The following is a 27100-nucleotide window of genomic DNA, read 5'->3' on the forward strand; positions in this document are numbered from 1 at the left end:
ATAGCACCATATGTGATTACTGGTCTAACTGCTGCTTTGTAAATTTTCAGTTTTGTATTTTGAGTAAGCTTCTTATCTTTGGGGAAGTTGTACCTATTATTTTCAGTAGAATTCTTTCGTTGATGACTATGCTTCTCTCATTAGTTCCGTTAACTGAGAGCCCAAGATATTTAAAGTGCTCTACTATTTTCAAACTCATATTCGCCAATTTTAACCTTGACACATTAACTGTATTTTTTCTTGAACATATTAGGTATTTTGTTTTAATTTAATTTATTGCCAAACCCCTCTTGGATGCTTCCTTGCACAATTTTGCAAATTCTTGAATTCTTCTTTTAAACTGTATACGTTTCTCCTAATCAATGCTATGTCATCAGCGTACGCCACAAGTTGCGACGTCGATATTATAATTGTACCTTTTATATCGGTAGCTTTTATTTCTACCAAGCATGTCGACGACTCAACATGAACATATCCACGCAAAAAACAAAATGCATTACCATTACGAAAGATCCAATTAGATGCAAGCTCATGGTAGAGGGGAAACCCGCAGAACAGCTAAACCAGTTCAAATATCTAGGTGTAGACTTACCAAGTTATCATGACCCAGCCAGAGACCTAAGAGGACAAATAAACAAGGCCGCAGTCATGTCCGGATATTTGAGAGATGTGGTCTGGAATAACCCATATATGAGAATGGACAGCAAAGTTAAAATTTACAAAACTTGCGTTAGACCTGTTATGACCTATGGCATTGAATCAAGAGAAGACACCAATAGAACCAAAAGTATGCTACGAATAGCCGAAATGAAGACGGTAAATGCAATAGCAGGGAAGACAAGGAGGGATAGAATACGAAACAACATCATCAGGGAACAATGTGGCGTGCAAGATGTAGTAAGATGGGGTAGGCAAAGACGAAGAGCATGGTTCAGTCATGTAAAAAGAATGGAGGAGCACAGACTACCAAGAATTGCGCTAGAAGGAAAACCAGCTGACAAGCGTCCACCGGGGAGACCACCAAAAAATGGAGAGATAGCTGGCGGTCTACCCGTTAAGTAATACTTCAACGTCGGAATTAACAGATCGACAGATCTATAACAAGTAGTATAAGAAGAAGAAGATTTCGGTAGCTCTTATTGTTCCTTCTATAGCGACATTAAATAGTGACGTTGGTTGGGTAATTTTATTCCGACTCTATTTGAATGGGTTTACTGATTGTCATTTCCAGAATAGTATAGGACCTGGCTTTGTAGTATATACCTATGGTATGTTTTTTAACCAAGAGGAGTGATTCAAATTTACCGCGCTGTATTGCTTGTTTGTAATTGGTCCAACCGCAGGCAAGTTTACGCCACTGTTATAAAATTTTGACACTAATGACATTTATCAATTTTGACACTAGTGACATTTCATAGGTTAATTAAGTTATATCGGCGATTTTTTTGTTTTCCGTGTTATTCCTTTAATTTTTAGATTGTTAGTCTGCTTTTATATAAAAAGCAGTTGTTTTTGGAACTCTTTAGCGACGTATTAATTTATTTAATATAATATTTATGGATTACCGTTGAGTGCCGACTAGATCAACCAAAAAAGAAGATGTATTTGGTTATTATTCTAGTGATTTTCTTGGGTGTGAATGTGTCTTTTTAATTTACTCCTGGTTAAAAAATAAACTATAGTGTACCATCACTTTGAATCTGGCCATTCCTTTTTCTAAAATACGACATTTGCCAGCTTGAACAATACTTGTTACGTTCCACGATCCAATTTTTAAATTTCTTCCGGGGATCCATAGCACTCTCTGACTACCAAAAGTCTGCCGGGGACTGAGGGCCTTATCTTGTATCACAGTTATCATGATTATTATACTAGGGTAAAGTAATGGAGTAGTTTCCAGTGGTTTTCTCCATCGCAGTCTAAAAGCAATTAAATCTTCTAGTATCTAATTGTAGACCGATCCAGGATAATTTCCGTTATACCCTATTTTGGTATTGCTGTACGATACCTAGTGATCTAGATTATTAATCTTACACAATAGACTCGAAGGCACCGTTACTATGTCTTGGTAGATTATAGCGGGGTAGTTCTTAGAGGTGAGAAACACAAGAAAGAATAGATACTAAACGACAAAACAGAAATAAGGAAGAGAAGAGCTCTTCAATTATTGAATCCCAAAAAACAGAAATGGGATATTCTTAAACTAAAGATAGCAATGTTTCAAATTTGATGACTTTTTCTTCTTCTTGAGTGGCTCTACAACTCGGGTTGAGTTTTCACCGCATCTATTATAGCCCTCCTACTTCTACGATCTTGCGCTTCCATTTCCAATTGTTGTACTCCAATCCTAGATAAATCGGCTTCAACATCATCCTTCCACCTTTTTCTGGAACGGCCTGTCGATCTTCTACATCTGTCTTCCTCTGATACAGGGTGAGTCACCACTTACGGGACGGAAGATTACAGCGAAATGGTAAAAGATTTGAAAAAAATTTTAAATTAATAGTTTGTAAGTTGATAAAAGCTACATTTTAAAATGATTTTGAAATATACAGTGTGTCCCACCCTGAAATGGCGGCGTATCAAAGTTATATTTTTTTATGGAATACCCTGTATTTTATTGCATTTTTAATTGTCCGCAAAAAATAAGGTGTAGTTTCATAAGACTTCTTATACCTATGTACAGAGTGTTTTGAGTTATGTTGACTTTTCTTAAAATGTAAAGTTTTAAAAGAAGGCTTATTCTCAAGTTATTTAAGAAATTATAAAAACATTACTTTTACATCTAAATAGTTGGATATTGGTTGAATGTATTCCATGATTAATTATTACACATTTGTCTACAGGGTGTTCAACATTTATAGTTTCATTAGTGGGGTATTCAATGTGTCATATGATGCGTATTTTAAATGGAACAACATGTATATTAATAAATAATTATACTTAATAAATTTACCTCTTTTGAATGGTATATGGATGTCCTATACCTAGGTCTCATAGTTTTTGCGTAATTTACAATTATTTAAATTCTTACTCTGTAAATCGATTTTAAAATAAAAGATGAAATTAATTGTTGTATTACCTACCTTAAACAAGATTATAAAAAAGAAGAAGAGTTCGTTTTGCCTATTGACTTTTATAAGATGTTATTACGTGTTGAATGACGGATAAGTTTGTAACAATACATTTGTATTTTAATTAAAATAAAACTATTAAAATTAGTCTTAACTTCTATAAAGAGTTAATCCAGAGAACGAATAAAACATTAATTAATGTCATTGTATGACATTGTCATTTTATGACAATACGGTCTGGTAAATATCTTATAATTAATGCATTCCATGATTGAAAATTACACATTTATTTACAGGGTGTTCAAAATTTACAGTTTCATTATTAGATTATTCAATGTAGCATAATATGATGGGTATTTTATTAGAACTCCATGTATATTAATCAAAGATTGTACTAAACACAGGTTCCTGGGTTAGGAAGTGCAGCATTTACAATATTTTTAATATAACCTTATTTAAAAAAATTCATCTTGGTCAATCCTGGTGACCTAGGTGGCCAAATATATGGACCGAATCTATCTATTCATTTATTTCTAAATTTTATGTTGAGGTTGTTCTTAACACCACGTCAAAAATAAGCAGGAGCTCCGTCCAATTGGAGCCACATGTTTGTTCGCACGCTAAGTGGAAGGTTTTAAGAAGGATTCAAAAAACTTGTTTTAAGAAATTTAAAAAAGTTGCTCCATTCAGATTTTCGTCAAAAAAATATGGGTCGATAAAGTACTGGCTCAGAATACTGCCCCAAACATTAGCACTTCATCGGTGTTGGCGATCAACAGTAAAATGTTTGTTTACTGTATCATAATAAAATGAAAGCTATGTCTATTAACTAGACGATTATTATTAAAAGTAGGTAGATTCGTCTGTACACAATAAATTCTTTAAAAAATCAGGATCTTCTCCAAATTCTAAAGTATATAAACGAAAAGTTAAACGTTCCTGTTCTGTCTAATGCTGGTGTAGTTGAGTTTTATACGGATGATAGTGGTTTTTCTTATGTATTCTACATACACTTGTTTGACTGATATCCAATTGACTCGACATTTTTCACGTAGGTACTAGTATTTGGGTTTTCCGTAACAGAAAGCAGGGCATCAAGTTCGTTGACGTCATCAAAAATAAATGGTTTATTTTTATTTAACTTTTCCTACCTATGCAACATACCAGCAGCAGGGAATCTATCGAGAAATTTCTCAAAAACGTCCTTTTTTGGGTGTCTTTTATCAGGATACTTTTAAGCGTAAACTTTAGAAGCTAAGAGAAAATTTTAAAAATATTCCCCAATGCAAAGTAGCATGTCTACTCTTTCATAGATGGTGTGATTATTCATTTTTAGGAACAATTAAATTTGAATGTAATTGGCTCTTCCAAAGCCATTTTTAAGTAAAAAAAAATTGAATATCATACACTGATGTTTATAGTTTAGATAATTACCAAACCGTACTGTCATAAACTGACAATGTCATACAATGACATTAATAATCTTTTGTTTTAAAATCGATTTACAGATTAAGAATTTAAATAATTGTAAATTACGCAAAAACTATGACACCTAGGTATAGGACATTTATATACCATTAGAAAGAGGTAAATTTGGTTAGTATAATTATTTATTAATATACATGGTGTTCCATTTAAAATAAGCATCATAATACTCCAATAATGAAACTGTAAATTTTGAACACCCTGTTGACAAATATGTAATAATTAATCATGGAATACATTCAACCAATATCCAACTATTTAGATGTAAAAGTAATGTTTCTATAATTTCTTTAAATAACTTGAGAATAAGCCTTCTTTTAAAACTTTACATTTTAAGAGAAGTCAACATAACTCAGAACACTCTGTACATAGGTATAGGGAAGCCTTATGAAACTATACCTTATTTTTTGCGGTCAATTAAAAAATGCAATAAAGTACAGGGTGTTCTATAAGAAAAAATATAACTTTGATACGCCGCCATTTATTGGGACACCCTGTATATTTCAAAATAATTTTAAAATGTAGCTTTTATCAACTTACAATCTATTCAATTTAAATTTTTTTCAAATCTTTTACCGTTTCGCTGCAATCTTCCGCCCCGTTAGCGGTGACTCACCCTATATATCTGACGATGTTTTAAGTACCATACAGAGTTACCAATTCAGCATTACGGTGCCTTCCCCACTCTACTGCCAATTCACCTCTTTGAGGGCCAAATATCATTCTCAGAACTTTCCATTCAAATATCAGCAGATTATTTATTTCCCGCTAATGTACCAATAAGAATGGCCCTCGGCCATATCTCAGGAACCCTTTATAGTACAGCTTTAAGAAAAAAATATTTATAACAAAAGTTTCCTCCGGAAAAGCCTGGAAATTATTTTCATAATTGTAGGTCCACCGCTAGAGGGCGTAATTGAATATCAAAAATTAAAAAATCAAAATTTTACAAAATTTGCCTAATGAAAGGGCACTGAAAATCCAATCATCGTATTCTTCATAAAATTCTGCGCATATTTGATTTCACAAGTTTAAGTCTACCTTTGCAAATAAGAGGTGGGGGTGAGTGGGGACCTTCTTATGAAAAAATGCCTGTAAGTCCGGTTCTGCTAAATCGAATTTTGTATACTTGTTCTTGTTGAAAACAGCTCTTTTTCATCAATGCAAAAGTCTTATTTTCGAAATATCCTAATAAGTAGGTAATATGCCAGCTAGATATTTAACCCTTAAGTACTAACATCTTAAATCAATGGCGCAAACACTAACTAACCGCCTGACAGACGGGTTTCACATTTTACTGGTTATTTTTCTTTTGTTAAATATTATAATGCAAAAAAATATTTCGATGACTTACTGAAAGTATTACTTATCTAAAAAAACACAGTAATTGATCTAGTTTTTCTGTATTTATTAAAATACAAAACATTATAACAAGAATGGAAGGATTGTCTGTGCGACTTTTTATTCCTGAAAATAAGTGTGATAAAAATGAAACAAATTAAAGAATCTTGATAAAAATTTATAATCGAGTTAAACAAAGAGTAATAAACATGAAAATAAAAAAATTTTTAAAAAATATTAAAACAAAAAAAAAACTGACAGGCACTAAAATTTGTACAGTGTAGCAATGGTAGTCAGTGGCAACATTTTCATCACAAATTGATCCCACTTCGCTTACGTCGTCTTCTACCTCATCAAGTCATTTCAAAAGAGTTTCCTCATAGTCTTTATCCCCTTATTTGAACTTTTTGACGAACTGGGGCACATTATGTTTAATGACGAACTGGGCACAAACACTAACACCCCGTCTATTAGACGGAAATCACACTTTGAGTCTAAATATCTTTCGAATAACAACCTGCAGCAAATTGCCGAATTCAATACTAGTAAATAACAACATAACTTGAAAAGTCATAAACGGATGACCTTCAAATTTTTCTCGGAATGGAAATATCCCACTTTCAACAAACGATGCCGTCTGAGAGACGGTGTGTTAGTACTTAAGGGTTAACTATTTTCAGAAATCTAGTTCTCTTTGGAAAATATTAAATACAAGTATGCATTTTTAATCCTGTATTACAAAATTAGACCAAATTAGCAACAGAATACCGAAAACTGCATGTCGATACCTTTTTCTATCTCAAGATATCTTAAAGCGGCAGTTTCACATAGCAGTTCACTGTTATCACAGCGACTGTTAGGTAGGCGTGTTTTGACTGTCACTTTGACTGTCACCTTTTCTTCCTTGTGAATCATACCACTTGGATTGCAGTAGATTGCTACAAGAATTACTGCGATAAGTAGAAATAATTCTAGTTTTGCTATCGCAGTAACTTATTTATAAAATAAAAATGGCGAAATCTTTAAAACTCATTGCGTTCATGGACGAAAAGAAAAATGTTTTTGTTAATTAAAGAGAAAGGATGCAATTGCAAAAATTGCGGAAAAGGTGGGTATATATTATAGACGAAGAAACCATAAAAAAGAAGATAGCATCCATAAGAGCAACGTATCTACTAGAAAAAAAGAAAATTCATGATAGCCAACCAACAGGAATGAGCACAGGATGATATTTACTGTCCAACAGTGCCATGGTTTTAATGATTCTGTTAATAAATTATTTTCCATGTCAAAGCGAGGTCTGTTTAATAACAGTGTTTTCATCCAATATCTTTTTTTACTGTATATTCGTTTCGCCACCGAGGGAACTTTTTTTCCATAATATTTTTTTCTTCAATAGGTAGATAGTACCTAATAAATAAGTAGTTACACATCTACAACTTTTTTTTTATTCGGCGCCATCTTTAAAAACTGACTGTTTCATTTGGACATACGGACGGGTAGTGAATAAGTAGGTAGCAGTAAAACCCATCGCAGTAGATATATCCCCACCGCTAAAAACCGCTGCGATAACAGTGAACTGCTATGTGAAACTGCCGCTTAAGAAATGTGTAAATTTTAAACATAACTGTTACTGTCACCGGTAAACGAAGTTAAGAAAAATTAGTGTGCTATGGAAAAAACAAATAAACATATTCCAGATGTAAACCTATATAATTAATTAAAACAACAATAAGACAAACAACACTATAAATATAACAAAGAAATACAAGCACCTACTTACTTAGTGACGGCCTAAATGTTCAATTTGTTGCCCATTAAATTTCGATGCCAGCATTTACTCTTTCAAGAGTAGATTGAACAGCAGTCTCAAGTTCTGCTCTCGCAATGCTTTGAATTGCGTTTCGTATTCTCTAGATTAGATAATATTTTCTCGAGTAGTGGACCGAGCGGCCAAAACAAGGTCTTTAATCCGTCCCCATATAAAAGTCTAAAACAGTTAAATCTGTTGCTTTTCAATCTACTCTTGAAAGAGTAAATGCTTGCATCGAAAATAATGGGCAACAAATTGAACATTTAGGCCGTCACTAAGTAAGTAGGTGCTTGTATTTCTTTGTTATATTTATAGTGTTTTTTGTTTTATTGTTGTTTTAATTAATTATATACGTTTACATCAGGAAAATGTTTATTTGTTTTTTCCATAGCACAATACTTTTCGTTAACTTCGTTTGCCGGTGACAGTAACAGTTATGTTTAAAATTTACACATTTCTTAAGATATCTTGAGGTAGAAAAAGGTATCGACATGCGGTTTTCGGTATTCTTTTGATAATTTGTAATACAGGATTAAAAATGCATACTTGTATTTAATATTTTCCAAAGAAAATTAGATTTATGAAAATAATTAAATAATGTCTCCTCTCACATTGACGAAACACTCTTAACAACAAAAATAACACTCTTACATTGACGAAAAAGAGCTGTTTTCAACAAGACCAAGTATGCAAAATTCGATTTAGCAGAACAGGACTTACAGCTATTTTTTCATAAGAAGGTTCCCACTCACCTCCACGTCTTATTTGCAAAGGTAGACTTAAACTTGTGAAATCAAATATGCGCAGAATTTTATGAACAATGCGGTAATGGGATTTTCAGTGCCCTTTCATTAGGCAAATGTAAAATTTTGATTTTTTAATTTTTGATATTCAATTACGCCCTCTAGCGGTGGACCTACAATTATGAAAATAATTTCCAGGCTTTTCCCAAGGCAACTTTTATTATAAATATTTTTTTCTCAAAGCTGTACTATAAAAGGTTCCTGAGATATGGCAGAGAGCCATTCTTATTGGGACACCCGGTACATAGAGTCCATGTTTTACTTTCATAATATGTAAAAACTGGACGAATACATGACATGAACAGTCCTAATTTAGATTTTCCTTTTAGCAGCTTAGATCTTGTTAATTATGGTAGGAAGTATAATGCTTTATTCCCCGCAGGTATCCTTGCTGAGACCTCTTTTTCTATATGGTTGTAATCTGTGATTACCGTCCCCAGATATTTAAACAGCAAAACACAGACAACAGCAAAAACCTGTGCTGATTATAGAACCATCAGTTTGTTAAATCATTTATTGAAAATTTTTCTGAAAGTAATACATAATTTATCTACAATAAATGCGAGGAATACCTGGATGACACACAGTTTGGTTTCCGTAACGGGTTTGGAACGAGAGAGGCATTGTTTGGAATGAACGTACTTGCTCAAAGATGTCGAGATATATCTGTAGACATATACTGTTGTTTTATTGACTTCCAAAAAGCATTTGATCGTCTTAAGCACTCAATGTTGATCGAAGCTCTAAAAGACAGGCTTGGACGGCAGAGATGTTCGAATAATTGCAAATTTATGTTGGAATCAAACAACATCAGTTTTAGTAGATGGTGTGGAATCACAGGCTCTTAATATTAAGAGAGGAGTACGGCAGGGATGCCTCTTGTCACCACTGCTTTTCAACGTTTACTCCGAAAGAATTTTCAGAAAAGCTCTTTCTGAAAAACAAGAAGGAATATTTGTGAACGGTGAAGTCATCAATAATTTGCGATATGCGGACGATACAGTACTCCTAGCTTCTAGTCAAGAAGATCTGCAACACTACTTGATAGTTTCGTTGAGAGTTGTAGGGAGGCAGGTCTGGAACTGAACATACGGAAAACCAAAATACTCGTAATAAGTAAACAGCAGCATATAAAACCGTCTATATATGTAAATAATACCAAACTTGAGCAAGTTGATAAAATCGGTTACCTTGGACAGCAACTAAATTGTAACGCAGAAAGTCACGGCGAAATTAGATCTAGGATAGAGCAGACTAGAGCCGCTTTAAGAAGGATGTCCAAGGTGTTATGTAACAGAGACCTAAAATTGGCATTGAGGATCCGCCTACTTCGCTGCTACGTGTTTTCGGTCTTACTTTATGGTGTCGAGTCCTGGAATGTGAATAAAATCGATCTAAATCGCCTTGAGGCTTTCGAAATGTGGTGCTATAGAAGAATTTTAAAAGTTTCCTGGGTGGAGAAGATTCGAAACTCCACAATACTAGAACGTCTCAGCAAGACTACTGAGATCATAAAAAGCATCAAGCAGAGAAAGCTGGAGTACTTCATCAAGCATCAAGCAGAGAAAGCTGCTGGAGGCAAACGCAGTCCAGGACGAAGAAGAACCTCATGGTTGAAGAACTTGCGAGATTGGTATGGTGTTGATACAAGCATGCTATTTAGGGTGGCAATGAATAAAATTAAGATAGCTGTGATGATAACCAACGTTCTGAAAGGACATGGTACATGAAGAAGAAGATATTTAAACCCTTTAATTATTGGTCTTGGATTTTTGGTTACGAGCATGTATTTTGTCGCCTTCTCTTTATTTATTCGAAGGCCCAGACTACTTGCCTTTTCCTCTAGTTCTGAAAACACCTCTCTTATGTCTCTTGTAGAATGAGCGGCTGCATGTAGATCATCAGCAAAGGCCAAAACTGGCTTTGATCCTCGATTCGATATTGCATATTCTACACCCAAATTCAATAGCAACGGTGATAAGGGATCTTTTTGTCTAAGCCCTGATATTATACTAAATGGTATCGATGTTTTGTTACCTATTCTTACCTGTGCTCCTGTGCATATGAGTCTGTTACGCCTTCCTTTGAGTTAGCTTCTAGCATTGCTAGCCATAGTCTGCCTCTTTTTATCGAATCATTTGCTTGCTAGAAATCTACGAAAATTAGGTGTACGTCTCGGTTGAATTTCCAGTTTTTTTCTTCTAATATTTGTCGGATCGTAAATAAATCTGATCATACATTTGATGACTCTTGTCTAGTAGTTTCATTCTAACAGCAATAGTTTTTCAGATTCATTTTATATAACCAGTAGACTGTTTTCTGATATAAATAATTACTTTATTTTGCAGATGAGGTACCATTCATTGTTAATTTGGGTTATAGAAATAGCAGGGACCCTTCAAAGCCAAGATGGTTGTGTGGCGGAACACTCATTACAGAAAGACATATTCTCACAGCTGCTCACTGTGTACACAACAAGAAAGACTTGTAAGTACAATCTACTTGTTAGATGACTCATTGATCTCTTTTTCTTCTTCACGCTCTTCCACTAATTTTTTTCTTAGTTCTTTCTACATTTTTATATTTCCTTTCTGTATTTTATTTTTTGCTTTTAGGACATTTACCTATTTATCACCATTATTTTTCTTTTTTTCCCACTCTCTAGTGATTTAAGCACTCATATGGCTGTCTTTACTCATTACTTCTTCTCTTTGATTTATTTATGTTCTTTATGTCTTTTTATGTGAATTGGTTTCTGGTGAACTGAAACCACGTTGGTGAATACCAATGTGGTTTCGGATCAAAAAGGTTAACTACAGACCAAATACATTTTTTATACAGCTTTTATAAATCCTTATCGTTATCACATATTTAATGGGCCTTTTTTTTATAAAAAATATACCATATTTGGTTTTTTATTTTATTTGATTACCCATTTAATTGACCTGGTTTTGCCAAGGTGTAAAAATTTGAAAAATTTATTCTGGTGAAATTTTTGAAAACGTGATTAAAAATGAATCGTACTTTAATTTCTGAGTTGGACCGTATAAGAGTTATCGATTTAGTTGAAGAAGTCCATTCACAGCGGTTCGTGGCGGAAAGAGTGGGTGTTTCTCAGAGTGATGTCTCACGGATATGGAATAGGTTCCTGGAGACAAACTCGATATGGAATAGAGCTCGGTCTGGTAGACACCGAGTTACCAGTGATCGACAGAATAGATATATCAGAATTTCCATCTGTAGAAATTCCTCTATGTCTGTACCAGACCTCCAAAGAGAATTCAGACATGCTACAGGAGTCAGAGTATCGTTGGTTAGAATAAGAAGTAGAATTTTAGACTCAGGTTTGAGGAGTCTTCGACCAATAAGAGTTCCTCAGCTACAATCTAGACATGTTTTGGACCGCCTCCAATGGGCTCAAGAATACATACAGCCCCCCAACAATTTTGGAATTTTGTGCTTTTTTCAGACGAGACCCGAATCTGCTTAAATAGTGATAACCGGCGAATTCGTGTGTGGCTAGTTGTGCAGTTCTTGTTGGCTCTCGCCACACACGAATTCGCCGGTTATCACTATTTAAACAGATTCTGGTCTCGTCTGAAAAAAGCACAAAATTCCAAAACTGTAAGGAAGCTGTATGTGTTCTTGAGTCCACTGGAGGCGGTCCAAAATATATCTAGGTTGTAGCTGAGGAACTCTTATTGGTCGGCGTCTCCTCAAACCTGGGTCTAAAATTTTTCTTCTTATTGTAGACAACGATACTCTGACTCCTGTAGCATGCCTCAATTCTCTTTGGAGGACTGGTACAGACATAGAAGAATTTCTACGGATGGAAATTCTGATATATCTATTCTGTCGATCATTGGTAACTCGGGGTCTATCAGACCTACTCTATTCCGTATCGAGTTTGTCTCCAGGAACCTATTCCATATCCGTGAGACATCACTCTGAGAAACACCCACTCTTTCCGCCACGAACCGCTGTGAATGGACTTCTTCAACTAAATCGATAATTCTTGTACGGCCCAACTCAGAAATTAAAGTAGGATTCATTTTTAATCACGTTTTCAAAAATTTCACCAGAATAATTTTTTCAAATGTTTACACCTTGGCAAAACCAGGTCAATTAAATGGGTATTCAAATAAAATAAAAAACCAAAAAAGGTCTATTTTTTATAAAAAAAGGCTCAATTAATATGTGATAAAGATATGGATTTATAAAAGTGTAAACATCGTGAATACGAGGGGTGATGCATAACTTTTGAAACTATGTGTAACATACTAATTTACAACTTATACCGATATATCGATTTCAAACAGGCGTTTGATGGAGTAGATAGATAAATAATGTTAAAGCAACTCTCTATATTAGGGATACCAAATAAGTTCTTCTTCTTCTTCTTGGCCTTCTATCGTTCACGTTTGGTCATATGCTTCTCCCAACTCCTTCCATCGGTCTCTATCCTGAGCAACATATCTCCTATTTGTTCCGGCTACTCTTTTAATAACATCAACCCATCTCATCTATGGTCTTCCTCTTGCTCGTTTACTTTCGTAAGGTCTCCAGTGTTGTACTGTTGCATTTCAACGTTGGTCTTTTTGTCTAGCAGTGTAGTCTGCGAAGCTCCATTTAAGTTTGGCAAGTTTTGTTGTTATGTCCTCGACTTTTGTTTTTAATCCTACCCAGCCATTCATCTTTTTATCTGACAGTCGTATACCTAACATTACTCTTTCTATTGCAATAAGTTAGTTAGACCTATAAAAATGACTTTGGCGGGTTCCAAAGCCATGGGGAGAGTAGATGAGGAGAATATGACAGAGGCATATTGAAAATGGAGTTCCGCAAGGTGATACCTTATCAACAACACTTTTTATTATAACTTTGGAAGCTGTTGTTAGAAAATTGGATATGAACGGCTGTATTAATACAAGATCTATGCAAATATGCGCGTATGCGGATGCTATGGCCATAATAAGCCGCAACAAAAGGGTATTGGGCGAAAAATCTATAGAGGCTGAAACTGGAAGCTGCTACGTTTGGTCTATATATAAATGAAAGTAAAACAAAATATATGGAGTGCACAAAGTCGAATCAAAATGAGAATCTGAAGGTAAACAACCATACCCACGAATATGCCTCAACTTTTCCCTACGTATGCTCAATAATAGGGTGGTTCGAAAAAAACTTTTTTCTTATATCAGATCGCTATAGTGCGCAAAAGTTGCTATTGGTATAGACTTGAAAAAAGCACTAATTATTATTTTTTTAATAATTTGTCTTCCGGTCGCGCAATGCCATCAAGTTAGGAAAAAGTGTGAAAAACCTTAATTTTTCAAATTTTTTTTTTAAATAGAATAGATGGTTTTAATTGCGTTCCTATACCATGAATTAACTACTAAAAGTATGTAAAATCAATATAAATGCACTTATTATACATTTGTTTCATATCTTCACGTCGCGCAACGTAATATAAAATGAGTAAAATTAGTAGTTTTTGCAAAATTTCAAAGTTTGACTGTTTAGTGCAATTTAATCATAAGCCTTTTAGAGATGCTATAGTTTAATTCAATTACAATAATATATTTAAAATCCAAGCATCTAAGATACATTTTGATATTCAAGTGGAATTAGGTCGCGCATCTTCGTCAAAAACAGCAGATTACCGAGAGGCGAGGCGAAAGTGACGAAATGCCAGCGAAGCTCAAATAGAGATTCATGTGGGAAGACCTCTACAATGGAGTATTTGTCTTCTCCATTACAACGAACTGCCATTCCGCCACCTTTTCCAACACTTAGATGGAAATACAACACGCACTATAGGATATCCGGACCGATTGGAAAGGCCCTACCTGATTGTGAAAGACTACCAGTTGTTGTTGATTTTAATCGTTGGCGTCGCTGAGCGGTGCAATAATATGGTTCTAATATAGCCGTCTCTGGAACTGTGTCCACACACTTTACTTAAAGCTACGGTCACTAGTTTAACGCATCTTTCAACTGCCTGTGTATGGCATGGCAAAGTATTTATACTCATAACAGGCTTGAAGTCATTGCTCACATACTGTTTTATCTCTTCATTAGTCAATGTTCTTAGCAGTAGAGGGAAGTCAGTCTACTGGTGTTCCATTTGATAATTTCGTAATACTATTTAGCTTCAAGTTTAAGTTTGGTGGTTTAAAGATTCTGATAGTCACTTTCAGATATTGCTTGCTTTTCCTTCATGATACACCAAAAGCCCAGCTCTCGGATATGGTTTCTGTCATCAGTTACCATAGCCAAAAGTAAATTTTCGGGATGGACAAAGTAAGCATTCCTTTGTAAAACGGGATCAACAACTTGAAGAAGCTCTTCTGGTAAGTACCTTGAATATCCAATGATTTTGTAATCATGTCTAGGCCCATCTGTGAATTTGTGGTTTATTTTTATGGCAAACCACATAGGCATATTATAACATTTGAGAATGAATGTGACAATCTCTCTCAGATTTTCAGAAGGGTTGGACACACTGATGTAGAAACGCAAAACTCGTTTTGCAGTAGTAAGCCATCTTGAATGTGACGTTGGAATAGGATCACGTACCCAATACAAAGTCTTCTGAAAAATGTCCTGACTTGATGACTTCTGATATCTCAAGCAAGTACAATTACTGGTGCTTGCTAAGAATACGCTTGTCAACTTTTGGAATCTCACAATCAATAGGATTAAAATCAATAAGTGGTAGTCTTTCACAATCAGGTAGGGCCTTTCCAATTGGTCCGGAATATCCTCTTGGGCATGTTGTATTTTCATCTAAGTGTTGGAAACGGTGGTGGAATGGCAGTTCGTTGTAATGGAGAAGACAAATACTCCATTGTAGAGGTATTCCCACATATATTTTTATTTGTGGCAGCGCGCACTTCGCTGGCATTTGTCACTTTCGCCTCGTCTCTCGGTAGTCTGCTGTTTTTGACGAAGCTGCGCGACCGAATTCCACTTGAATATCAAAATTTATCTTATATGCTTGGATTTTAAATATATTATTGTAATTAAATTAAACTATACCATCTCTAAAAGTCGTATGATTAAATTGTACCAAACAGTCAAACTTTGAAATTTTGCAAAAACTACTAATTTTACTCATTTTGTATTATGTTGCGCGACCAGAAGATATGAAACAAATGTATAATAAGTGCATTTATATTGATTTTACATACTTTTAGTAGTTAATTCATGGTATAGGAACGCAATTAAAACCATCTGTCCTGTTAAAAAAATATATGAAAAATTAAGGTTTTTCACAATTTTTGCTAACTTCGATGGCATTGCGCGACCGGAAGACAAATTAATAAAAAATTAATTAGTGCTTTTTTCAAGTCTATACCAATGGCAACTTTTGCGCACTATAGCGATCTGAAATAAAAAAAAAAGTTTTTTTCGAACCACCCTACTCAATAATAAATGAAAACAACAACTTCTTCTTCTTCTTCTTCTACGGCACTACAGCCCAAATTGAGCCTTGGCCTCCTTTATTTTTTTGCCTCCACCCTTGCCTGTCTGTGGCTGCTCTTCTCCATACACGGACTCCTAAAACGGTTTGTGCGTCGCTGTTGACTGTGTCTTCCCAGCGCTTTCGTGGCTTCCCAACCGGTCTCTTTCCTTGCATTCAAGCATTCAGTGCTCGTTTTAGTAGCCTCTCCTCTCCCATTCTTATTACATGTCCGGCCCACTGCAATCTTTGTATTCTAATGAAGTCTGACAGGGGCGTTTCCTTATAAAGTTGATAAAGCTCGTTGTTGTATCGACTTCTGAAGATTCCGTTTTCCCTCACAGGTCCTAGTATTCTCCTAACTACTTTCCCTTCGAATGTGTCGAGTTTGTTTTTGGATGTTTCTTTCACGACCCAGGCTTCACTGCCATAACATGTTATTGGTCGAATTAAGGTTTTATAGATTCTCATCTTTGTATTTCGGTGGACACTTTTAGACCGAAATATATCGGAGAGGGCAAAATAAGCTCTGTTTGCCTACGTTATTCTCTTCCGTATTCCTCCATCTTCTGATCCGTCGGCATATATTTCTACTCCCAGGTATGTAAACTTTTCAACCTTTCAATGTCATCTTCATGTATAATGTTTTCTGGGACTATATTTTTGTTTGTGTTTTTAACTCTGCATATGTTTCCTGTGCTCCTGTTGATGTTCTACTCATAATATTAATATCATCAGCATAAGCGGCCAGTTGAACCATTCGGTTGGTCAGTAGATTTCCTCGTCCAGTTTGCATTTGCCTAACCGTATACTCCAGTGCCAGGTTAAACAATGTTGGGGCCAGCCCACCTCCCTGCTTTAGTCCCTGCGAAATGTTGAAAAAGTCTGTCCGGTGGTTTTGTATTCGTACATGCCTGAGTTTCATCCATTGTGGCTTTAATGCGTCTTACTAGCTTGTGTGGTATTGCCAATTCAGCCAATATATAGTATAGTTTGTTCCTTTTGACTGAGTTGTATGCCTGTTTGAAGTCTACAAACACGTTGTGAACATCAACATCGTGTTCCCATGCTTTGCTCAAGATCTGTTTGACTGTAAATATTTGATCCAGTGTCGATCTTCCCCGTCGGAAGCCCGTCTGATACTCTCCAATAATATTTTCTGCTAGTGGTTGGAGCCGCTGGTTTATAATATACGTGAGGACTTTATATGCTGTACATAGTAGAGAGATTCCACGGTAGTTTTTGCATTGGAGTTTGTCTCCTTTTTTATAGATCGGGCATACTATACTTTTCTTCCAGTCGTCGGGTATTTTCTCTTCTTGCCATACGTCTTTGATGAGCGCGTGGATGTGACTTGCTAGGTGGTCGCCACCTACCTTATATAGTTCTGCTGGTATTTCGTCAACTCCCGGAGCTTTATTGTTTTTCTGGGCCTTAATGGCTTTGAGAACTTCCTCTATGGTTGGAGCTTCTACTCCATTTTCTTCTACGTAGATCATACCCATTTCATCTTCCATGTCTACTTGAGTTCCAAGTAGTGTCTGAAAATAATGCTTCCAGGTTTCTGTGACTTTCTGTTGGTCACTGATTATTTGCCCACTTTCATCTTTATATAGACTTGTTTGAGGTTTATACCCACTTTTTATATTTTTTAGGTATTCGTAAGCCCCTCTAATTTCGTTGTTTTTGAAATTTTCTTCCATTTTTTCTATTTGTCCGTTTTCATAGGCTCTCTTTTTAATTCTACATCTCTTGTCTGCTTTCCGTCTTGCGAATTCAAATAATTTTTGCTTCATTTCTTTCCTCTATTGCTTGTCTGCACTCGTCATCAAGAACACGTCAAGAAATACAAGCATGGATTCTTAGCGGTAATAAGTGCTTTTATGCATACAATTTCTTAATGAAAAATAAGTTACTGAATCGTAAGTCTAAGAAGTTTAGATTATACAAAACAGTAATTAGACCAGTCGTCACATATGGATGTAAAACATGGACCCTCTTAACCACTGATGAAAATCAACTGAGAATATTTGAGCGCAAAATACTAAGAAAAATATTGGGACCAACCCATTGCAGCGATGGTTTGTGGAGAATTAAAATGAACTACGAGCTGGATGAACTAATACGGAGCGTAGATATTGTTAGGTTTGTAAAGTCACAAAGACTAGATTGGCTTGGTCATTAATTTAGAAAGAATGCCAGATAATCGAGCTGTAAAAGTAATCCAGAGATGAAAGCCCCAAGGAAATAAAACAAGAGGTATGCCTTATAAAAAATGGAAAGACGACGTAGAAGAAAATCTTAAAACCATAAATATCAGGCAATGGCGAAGAAAATTATCCAACAGGACAGAATGTAAGAAACATGTTTAAGCAGGCTAAGACTCACAGAGGGTTGTAGCGCCACTAGAAGAAAAATAAGAAGAAGAGTCTTTTTATGTATTTGTTTATATTTTTTTCAATTTTTTCTTAAATCATATCTTCATCATTTGGTTTTTAAATTGAATTTTACCCTTCCTCAATAGAATATTTTGCCAATGAGAAACTCTTAAGTAGTGGATATCCTTTTATGATTTGTTTCTTTATACTTTTTAGATATGTCGCTCGTTTAGGAGACTTAGATTTAAACAATCCTAATGATGGAGCAGAACCAGAAGATATACCATTGATCAAAGCTAAAGTTCACGAAGACTACAGTCCCGTGAAATACACCAGTGATATCGCAATTCTTACTTTGGAAAGAGCCCCCACCAATCGTAAGTTTAGAAACATATATTCTTGTCTGAATTAGTACATAATACTTTAACTTAGTGTGTGTTCCAAAACTTTTCCAGATTTTGTTTTGTTTACATCGGCAGTTTCAGTCATTGCTATTTTGATTATCAATTTTATGTAGCTGGCCCATTTGCAATATTAAATGTCAATAGCTAGTACAACGGGAAGAGCAAGAAAGACAATAGAACAATTTATAATATTTTACAACACAAGAGAACTACTTATACTATTTAATAACACGAGAATACCAGCGGATACCTACCTAATGGTTGGTCCAATTCATTGTTCATAGCTCTACCTAAAAAGAAAATAGCAGAAACCTGTGCTGATTATAGAACCATCAGTTTGTTAAGCCATTTATTAAAAATTTCTCTAAAAGTATACATTTATTCAAAATCAAAACCAGAAAATTGGAATATCTGGGACATATTACACGTGGAGAGAGATACATCTTGCGCTAACTCATTGTGCAGGGAAAGATTTAAGGAAAAAGAAGCATAGGGAGACGCAGAATATCGTGACTGCGCAACCTGAGAGAATGGTACGGATGTACATCAAATTAACTTTTCAGAGCAGCCGTCTCCAAAAGCTATGATGATTGCCGACATACGTCGCGGAGATGGCACTTGAAGAAGAAGAAGATACATGTATTGTTGTTTTATTGACTTCCAAAAGGCATTTGATCGTGTTAAGTACTCTATATTGATAGAAGTTCTAAGAGAAATTGGCTTTGGATGTCAGAGACGTTCGCATAATTGCACATCACAGGCTCTTAATATTAAAAGATGAGTAAGGAGGGATGTCCCTTGTCGCCCCTGCTCCCTGCTTTTCAACGTTTACTCCGAAAGAATTTTCAGAAATGCACTTTCTGAAAAACAAGAAGGAATAATTGAATGGGTTAAAGCCAAAGTCATATTTGTGAAATAATGTAAGTCTTGCTTTATAACAATTATAAATAGACATCTTCAAAGAAAAAGTGGTGTAAGTTTTTACTGTATTACTGTTACCAGAGAACGGCAGTTCTCGCCAGTGGCGCACAACACACCTACATGCGACACTATATATACACGAAATTTTCGATTTTCTAAACCTGACTGAATTGAAAATGGGGCCAAATCCCATCTTAAAGTTTAGGGAAAGACTCGTCGATCCATATGCTACCTCTCCATTTTAGTCCAAGGGTGTGGATTTTACGGCCCTTCCCATTTAGGGTCAGTTTTTCGTTCTCGTCCCCAAAACTCCCAAAAATTTCAAAAACATAAGTCCGATCTTTGCGGTTTCTGATAGTACAGATCAGTACCTTTCCACCGCATGTTTAATTTTGAAAATCGGTTGTACGATCAAAAGTTACCGAGCTCAGAAATATGACTCAATTTTTATTTAAAAATTTAAAAATGTTTGTGGATATGTATGTATGTATGTATGTATGTATGTATATATGTGTGTGGAAAAGTTACACCGATCTGAATTTTTTTCTGTGTTTCAAGAGGGTGTGAGGGCCGATTCAGAACCGGTGTAATTTTTGACTTCTGACTACCCGTAAGCCAGTTATAGGGCTAGGTAGATACAAAATGGCATACTTTTTGGGCGTATATATCTTAGGGTTAAGGAGAGACGGGAAAACCGCAAATACACCAAATCAATAGGGTTGAGTTAAGCTTTCAAATGGTGCCTAAGTGATCAAGCTCAGACATACACACGGCTCAGTATAGCCGAAAAACTGAAAAACTAAACTTTGAAAATTTTGGTTTTTCGACAATTACTCAAAATTTCAACCTATGAATTGCGCCAATAACTGAAGGTCTGTAGAAGGACTCTAGACGAATCTAACAGTGTATACCGCATATACAGGAAAATTCGAATTTTTAAGTTAGAGGCTTCATAAGTATGATCAAATCAATTTCCTATGGGAAAAAACGGGTTTTCAAGCTCAATAATTCCTGTACTAGCTTCAGTTACCATACTTGACCTTGGATGAATCAGATACTACTTGTCATTACGTTTCAAACTCATGTTTAGTGATCAAAATCGGTTTAGCCGTTTAGAAGTTATTAAGCTACAAAAGTATAATCCAATTAACGATTATTCCCGAAATGGTTTATGTAGTTGTAGTGGTTACGACGCTAAATTTGACCTGGCAACGGGCAATCCGAGTTCATTTACCGGCCATCCCAATATTTTTTTAAATCTATTTCGAATAGAAAAAAAAATCTATTGTACATTCAATGGACACTAAATCATTTGGGAGATAATGCAACAACGGCGACCATTTATAAAGCTTTACGTTTAATCGAGAAACATTACATCCAACTTCATACATTTAATTTATAAATAACTTTGAAAAACTCCTGATACAAGAATAAGAAACCGCTAAACGCCGTAAAAATGAGTGGCGCATACAATATTCCAGCTACAAAAGATGTGATATGAATATTATGTACGTGGCGCTAAAATGTATTTTTATTTTGATGCAAAACAAAATTCTAGTTTTATTTTAAAAGATTTTTCCATAGCATTTGCTAAATTTGAAGTAAACGCGCCACAAAAGAGTAACTTTGATGCAGTTTGAAATTTGAAACTGTTTTGTGGCGCGTTTACTTCAAATTTAGCAAATGTTATGGAAAAATATTTTAAAATAAAACTAGAATTTTGTTTTGCATCAAAATTAAAATACATTTTAGCGCCACGTAATATTCATATCAGATCTTTTGTAGCTGGAATATTGTATGCGCCACTCATTTTTACGGCGTATAGCGGTTTTTTATTCTTGTAAATATTTACACCACTTTTTCTGATTTTTCTGCTGAGAAGAGGTCTATTTATCAAGGCTATAAAGCAAGACTTACGTCATTTCACAAATATGACGCACGCCAGTTTGGCTTTAATACCCTCAAATTGTGAACTGAATTCATCACTGACGATCTGCAAACATGATTTGACAGTGTCGTTGAGAGCTGAAAAGAAGCAGGTCTGGATCTGAACATACGGAAAATCAAAAATAGGTAAACAATAGAATATAAAACCGTCTATACATGTAAATAGTACTTAACCACGTTGATCAAATGGTTTACCTTGGATATCAGTTAAATTGTAACTCAGAGAGTCACGTGAAATTAGAGCCAAAGTTTAGATCTAATATGGGTTTTAGAAGGATGTCCAAGGTATTATGTAACAGGGACCTAAAATTGGCATTCTGAATCCGTCTACTTCGCTGCTACGTGTTCTCGGTCTCGCTTTATGGTGTCGAGTCTTGGACTGTGAATAAAAGTGATCTAAATCGTTTTAAAGCTTTGTAAATGTGGTGGTATTACAAATTTTAAAAGTTTGTTAGGTGGAGAAGATTCGAAACAATACTAGAACGTCTCAGGACGACTATTGAGATTATAGAAGGAGTATTTCGGACATGTAATGAGAGGTCCCAAATATAGGTCGCTACAAAATGTTAAGTTTGCAAGGGAAAAAAGCACACAAAAACTTCATGGTTGAAGAACTTGCGAGCTTGGTTTAGTACTGATACAAGCATGCTATTTAGGGTGGCAGCAAATAAAACCATTAGGTTAGCTATGCTGGTAACCAATACAAGAATATAAGAAATAATTCATAGGAGAAGAAAGGAAATAAAGTATACAACAATAAACAAATATTACAGAAGAAGGGACGGACATCTAATAGAAGTTAAGAAAGGATTGATTAATTTATTGATGCAAATTTTGATGAACTACTTCATAAGAAACAGGTAGAAAGTGGTAGATGCTAAATAGAAGAGATACAAGATATTAATATCCTAAATGAAATAGTGGAAGTTCCGACTGGCGAAGAATAAATATAAAATATAAAAGAAAGTTCTTGTTTTTTACATATTTTAAGATTAATATAATTTTGGACCTTTACCTTAAAGTAGAAGGTCGAAGATCACGAGGAAGATCCCAACAAGATGGATCGACCAAATTACAGGTATATATATATATATATATATATATATATATATATATATATATATATATATATATATATATATATATATATATATTGAGTTAAAAGAAATTACCAGAGACAGAGATCTTTGAAGAGAGAAAATACACCACATCACGATGACCACTACTTTCCATCTGGAGGTAGTGGTCTGAGATCAGGGCTGAAGAGAAACCTTAAAGTAGTTTCATTATTAGCATTACATAATAATATAGTCACAACAATGCTCGTCTTACTTTTTATTTATATTTTAAAGTCAGGAAAAGCTTTTAATAAAGAAAAGTTACATTTAAACATTTTTTATTCTAGCTTGGGTATGGCCTGTATGTCTACCAATTGACGATAATTTCAGAAAACAAAGTTTTGTAAAATATGCAGCTGTAGTTGCTGGTTGGGGAGCCACATATTATAGTAAGTATTTTTCCGTAAATAATACCTATCTAACAGATATCTATCTAACAAGGAGATAACCATATTTGTCGGATGAAAAGATCTGGTCTGCCATCAAGAATGGATATCTTTCTAAACCGATAATCTCAACGCTTAATAGAAATATATGATATTGTAGGCCACTGTATTAAATAGTAACTTTAAACAATAAAACACCTTTTTAATAAAGAAATAATATTTTTAGTTCCTTTTGAACATTTCTTCGCAAGTTCAGCTTTACTAACAAATATTTCAAACAGCAATTCGTCCCATATTGAGACGGATTACTCTCGTAACGATATATAATAGATATTTAGTCATTGAAAATAATAATACCTGTCCCCCTCCTCATTCTTTGAGCTCTTTCAAGGCGTGCTAAGACTCTAAATATTAAATGAGTGAAAAATAATTTCGACCACGAATCAAGTATCCGCTCAAGTATCCATGAATCTGTTAACCGAGGTACACAGTACCAAGCGGCGCCGCTAGGAGAACACTACAATAATGCGTCGCAGATTACTTATATGAAACGTGGTCATTTTGTACTCTAAAACCGAGTACGTGTAAGGTATGACAAAAAAGAAAATAATCGTTTCGTTTTGATTCAATTCGAGTCTCTTGCCGATATAGTTCTTACTTGATTCGTGGTCGAAATTAGTTTTCACCCATTTCATCGTTCCCCGTTAGAGGACAGTCTAACCATACGCCGCGGCGGTGCAAATATTTTAATATTTGCACTTCTTCTTCGTTTCGTTATGGTCCAATTCAGTCTACTTGCAAAGCCTCCTTGACAAGGAATAGATTCCGAAACATCAGGTGTCAGAGGATGGCAAGAGACTCGAATTGAATCAAAACGAAACGGTTCTTTTCTTTTTAACTCTAAATATTGTAGCTTACTGTTGCCATTGGCTGCGGTCCTGCTCAGATGGACAGCTTCATGAAAGAATTTTCCCACCAGAGTCTTTGAGTCTTCATTTGGTCTGCTCATCGTCTTGGAGATCTTACACATCACGCTTTGTATCACCGTTATATTTTCGATTATCCTGCGGAGATATATCGATTCCACCACACTCCCACTTTCTTGGTTGTTGATCTCAATAGGTTAGTTGTTTCAGGTATTTCGTATTTCTTCGGTTTTGTTGATGTTTATTTCTAAACCAACCTTCTTTGATTTTCTTGTAATTCGTTTACTTGTTGTGAGTTACATGTCCTGTTTTGTGCGTGCTTAGAGGCATTATATCATCAGCGTAATCGCGACCTTTCAGTCTATTTACTGATCCTCAGTATATTCCTATTCGTCGATTTTAGATAATAATCTGTGACCCCATTTTTTTATTGACACTTCTAACACAACTTAAAGCTTGGATTAAGGTAATTTTTCTTCATATGTAACTCTAATTGGTGTACACTTCTATTAACGATAGTATTACTTATTATTAATACCGATTAGAGCTCTTTCTAGAGCAATGCTGACTAGGGCGTATGACAAGCTCCTCCTTGTAGTAATCCTATATTTGCCAGGAATGACTTTGACACTCCTTTCTGTAGCCTAACCTTACACTCTGTTGTCCACAGATTTGCTTTCACTGATTTTATTAAGGGTCTCTCTCTCTCTCTCTCTCTCTCTCTTTCTTCAGTATTAAATCCCAGATGGGAGTGTAGAGGTCATAGTGACGTCGTGTCTTGTCCATCTTCAAATATCTCTGTCTCTGGTCATTTATTTTAAAGGTCTTTTGCATATTCTTATAATTTGGTATATCCATCTTGTTGAGAAACTTCCTCGTGATCTTCCGCTTTCTACCTTTACTTGGATAGTAAGTCTTTCTATGTTTTCTGTATATGCTCTCATAACATGTCCAAAGTATTTTAATTGTTGGAGACGGAATTTCCTGGCGATCCGTCCACTGACCTTTAACCCATTTAAAATTAAATTATTTGTTTTGTGGTCAGTCCATAGAATTCGTAACATTATTCTCCAACAGAATATTTCAGTGGCATCTATATTTAATTTTTCTGCTTGTCTTAGGGTCCAAGATTTACATCCGTATGCCAGTATTGGAAATGTTAAGCAGTTGATCAACCTCATTTTTAAAGTTAGTGAAATTTGAGTCTTTCCATATTTTGGCTATCTTTCCTATGGCGACATTTGCTAGATCACATCTACGTTGTCCTTGTTCCTGTAGCAATCCTATGCTGGTGGTAAATGATCCCAGATATACGTATAAGCTCACAACCTCAAACCTGCCAATCGTGGTTATGTGTGGATGATTGTTATGTAGAGTATCCACTATCATGATCTTTGTCTTTGATATGTTTAACTGCAGATATTTTATTTTCGTTTTCAACCAGTCGTATCAGATCAATTAAGTCTTCTTGACTATATGCAAGAAGGGCCGTGTCATCTACAAAACGTAGCTTGTTTATTTTTCGGCCATTTATTGAGATTATTAAGGATACAGGGATATTGAATTCTACCATTGCATATTGCATTCACAACATTTGTATATAAAAGAGTATTAATTTTAGATGGACCTTCAAGTTCGGCCCTCCAAATAGCCCAGATTCCAGTAGTTGACACATCAAAATGCGCTGCCGCCTTTGGGGCTAAAGCAACAATTGACGAGAGAACTCTATGTGCAGGACGGGCGGATGGCCGCCAAGACGCATGTCAAGGAGATTCAGGAGGTCCATTAATTTGGGGCAAGTTTGATGGTGAATTTATAAGATATTATCTGATTGGAGTGGTTTCCTATGGATTTAGATGCGCTGAAAAGGGATATCCCGGTGTCTACACCAGAGTTACTACTTTTGTTGACTGGATAGAAAAAAATCTGAATTAATAGTTGTATATAATGTGTACTGTGTATTTAAGATGTATTAACTAAAATATAAATAGTTATAATTTTTGTTCAGTTTTTATTCCTATTGGCTAAATATTTGCTATATGTATTACTGTTCTCACTAGGACGAAAAAGAACAGATAAGGCCGAAATAAAAAAAATTTTACAAATTGGATGGTTTATTTAACAATTTATTTATATATTATATCGGTTTTATAGCGTTCTACGCCTTTCCGTTCCTAATAGTCACTCCTATCTATTGTGGCAGTCTTCCTCTCTTAGATTTCTTTCCGACATCGCCTTGGAGATGCCCTTTATCCATTAGTTGCTAGTCTTCCTCGTTTTCGTTTTTCTGTGGGGGATCATTACAACACTTTTTTTGGGGATTCTCCTTTCATACATTCGTCCTACGTGTCCGTACCAAACTAGCTGTTGTCTTTCGATGTCATCTATGATTGTTCTTTATTTTTAAATTTGTGGTCTAATGTCGTCGTTTCTTATGTGTTCTAGTCTATATCTTCTTGCTGACCTTCTCCAAAAGCCATCTCAGTGGCTAGTAATTTATCTTTGTACTTGTTGGTTAATTGCCAGACTTCAGCTCCATAGGTTAACACTGGTTTTAATATTGTGTTGTAAATTCGTTTTTTATTTTCTGTTCTTATAACAGCCTAATGGCAAGCTGGACACCCCCACACCGAAAAAAGTTCGAACTTGGTGAAAAAGGACACCGCACACATCTTATGGAAAATATAATATGTCACTCAAATGAAATAAAATTTACATGAATAGATGCGTCCTGAAATTTCAATAATTTGATACCATTGCGCTAACTTTGAATTTTGCTTAATTAGGGCGGTAATTGTAACTAAAGTTTATCGAAATCTCATTTTGAAGTCCATAAAACTGGCATTCATAAATAATGTTAGTCTAGAGGCTATTGAAAACAGTCTATTCACCACTAGCTTAAGCCGATTAGAGTCGGTACAACTAACCAAATTATACCTACTTTATTATCAATAATAATAGGTAAAGATAAGAGTAAGCCATTGCCTTAATCTCTCAGAAAGATTTATGGAGTAAGCGAATCACAAGATCTTTTTTCTC

General features: G+C 35.1%; 1 protein-coding gene across 1 annotated transcript in view; it reads left to right on the forward strand.

The window, feature by feature from the left end:
* LOC114335550 (venom protease) overlaps window positions 1-26062 on the forward strand; it is a 97902-nt gene extending 71840 nt beyond the window's left edge. The window contains exons 3-6 of the mRNA XM_028285797.2: window positions 10865-11003; window positions 18576-18736; window positions 23037-23138; window positions 25683-26062. Of these exons, the coding sequence (XP_028141598.1) occupies window positions 10865-11003; window positions 18576-18736; window positions 23037-23138; window positions 25683-25996 (716 nt within the window). The 3' untranslated portion in view covers window positions 25997-26062. The remainder of the gene's footprint in view (window positions 1-10864; window positions 11004-18575; window positions 18737-23036; window positions 23139-25682) is intronic.
* The last annotated feature ends 1038 nt before the right edge of the window (window positions 26063-27100 follow it).

The sequence above is a fragment of the Diabrotica virgifera genome, chromosome 10, assembly GCF_917563875.1.
Source record: "Diabrotica virgifera virgifera chromosome 10, PGI_DIABVI_V3a".
NCBI lineage: Eukaryota > Metazoa > Arthropoda > Insecta > Coleoptera > Chrysomelidae > Diabrotica > Diabrotica virgifera.